At 51.1% G+C, this 730-nt stretch overlaps 1 protein-coding gene across 1 annotated transcript; it reads right to left on the bottom strand.

Annotated features, from left to right (window-relative positions):
• Positions 1-7: 7 nt before the first annotated feature.
• LOC127751495 (uncharacterized) lies at positions 8-408 on the bottom strand (the record flags this gene model as incomplete). Its single annotated transcript, XM_052275134.1, has 1 exon — positions 8-408. A coding segment is annotated over exon 1 (401 nt), but the record flags the coding sequence as incomplete, so codon positions are not given.
• Between the last annotated feature and the right edge of the window lie 322 nt (positions 409-730).

The raw sequence follows: 730 nt of genomic DNA, 5'->3' as shown, positions 1-730 counted from the left end.
CTCTGACGGGAGGGTGCCACCAAGACCTTTGACCATGCCAACTTCCTCTCTGAACTTCGTCTTGAAGCGTTTAAGTTCCCGCTCTCGACTCTGCAGCACTTCAAATGTAGGCTGCGCCTCTTCGTCCTCTTCCAGGGGTCGCTTCGACGGACCTGGTTGAGGCGAAGGAGAGCGTGCTCTCTTAGCAGAAGGCTGTGGGTCTGGTCTGTTCGACGGACCGGGCTGAGGCGAAGGGGACCGTGCTCTTTTAGCTAAAGGCTGGGGATCAGGTCTGCTCGACGGCCCCGGTTGAGGCGACGGGGAGCGCCGTTTTTGAGCTGAAGGCTCAGGTCTGTTCGACGGACCAGGCTGAGATGGATTTTGAGCTGAAGGCTCAACTGACCCTTGGCCAGCCATAGCAAGAGCCATTCTGAATGTAACTCCCTGGGTAAAAAAACCATGGGGCTGTCCATGAGCCATGGACATAAATTTAACCATGGGTTTTTCTGACCATAGATTTATGGAACCAGTTATCCATGAAAACAGCAGTTGACCATGAGTATATAGTGGATGGATTGCATGGCCCTGGCTAATGTGCTCCATGGCAAGGGATGACCATGAGAATTGGCTTTCATGGTCACAACTAAGTCCATGAATGTGTCCATGGTTACTATTACCATTGTCATGTAGAACGTCCATGGACACACGTTTGGACATGATACTGTTATCAATGGACACATATACCATGATA

The sequence above is a fragment of the Frankliniella occidentalis genome, unplaced genomic scaffold (genome assembly GCF_000697945.3).
Source record: "Frankliniella occidentalis isolate FOCC.00 unplaced genomic scaffold, Focc_3.1 Scaffold518, whole genome shotgun sequence".
NCBI lineage: Eukaryota > Metazoa > Arthropoda > Insecta > Thysanoptera > Thripidae > Frankliniella > Frankliniella occidentalis.
This window is presented reverse-complemented; position numbering and strand designations above follow the sequence as displayed.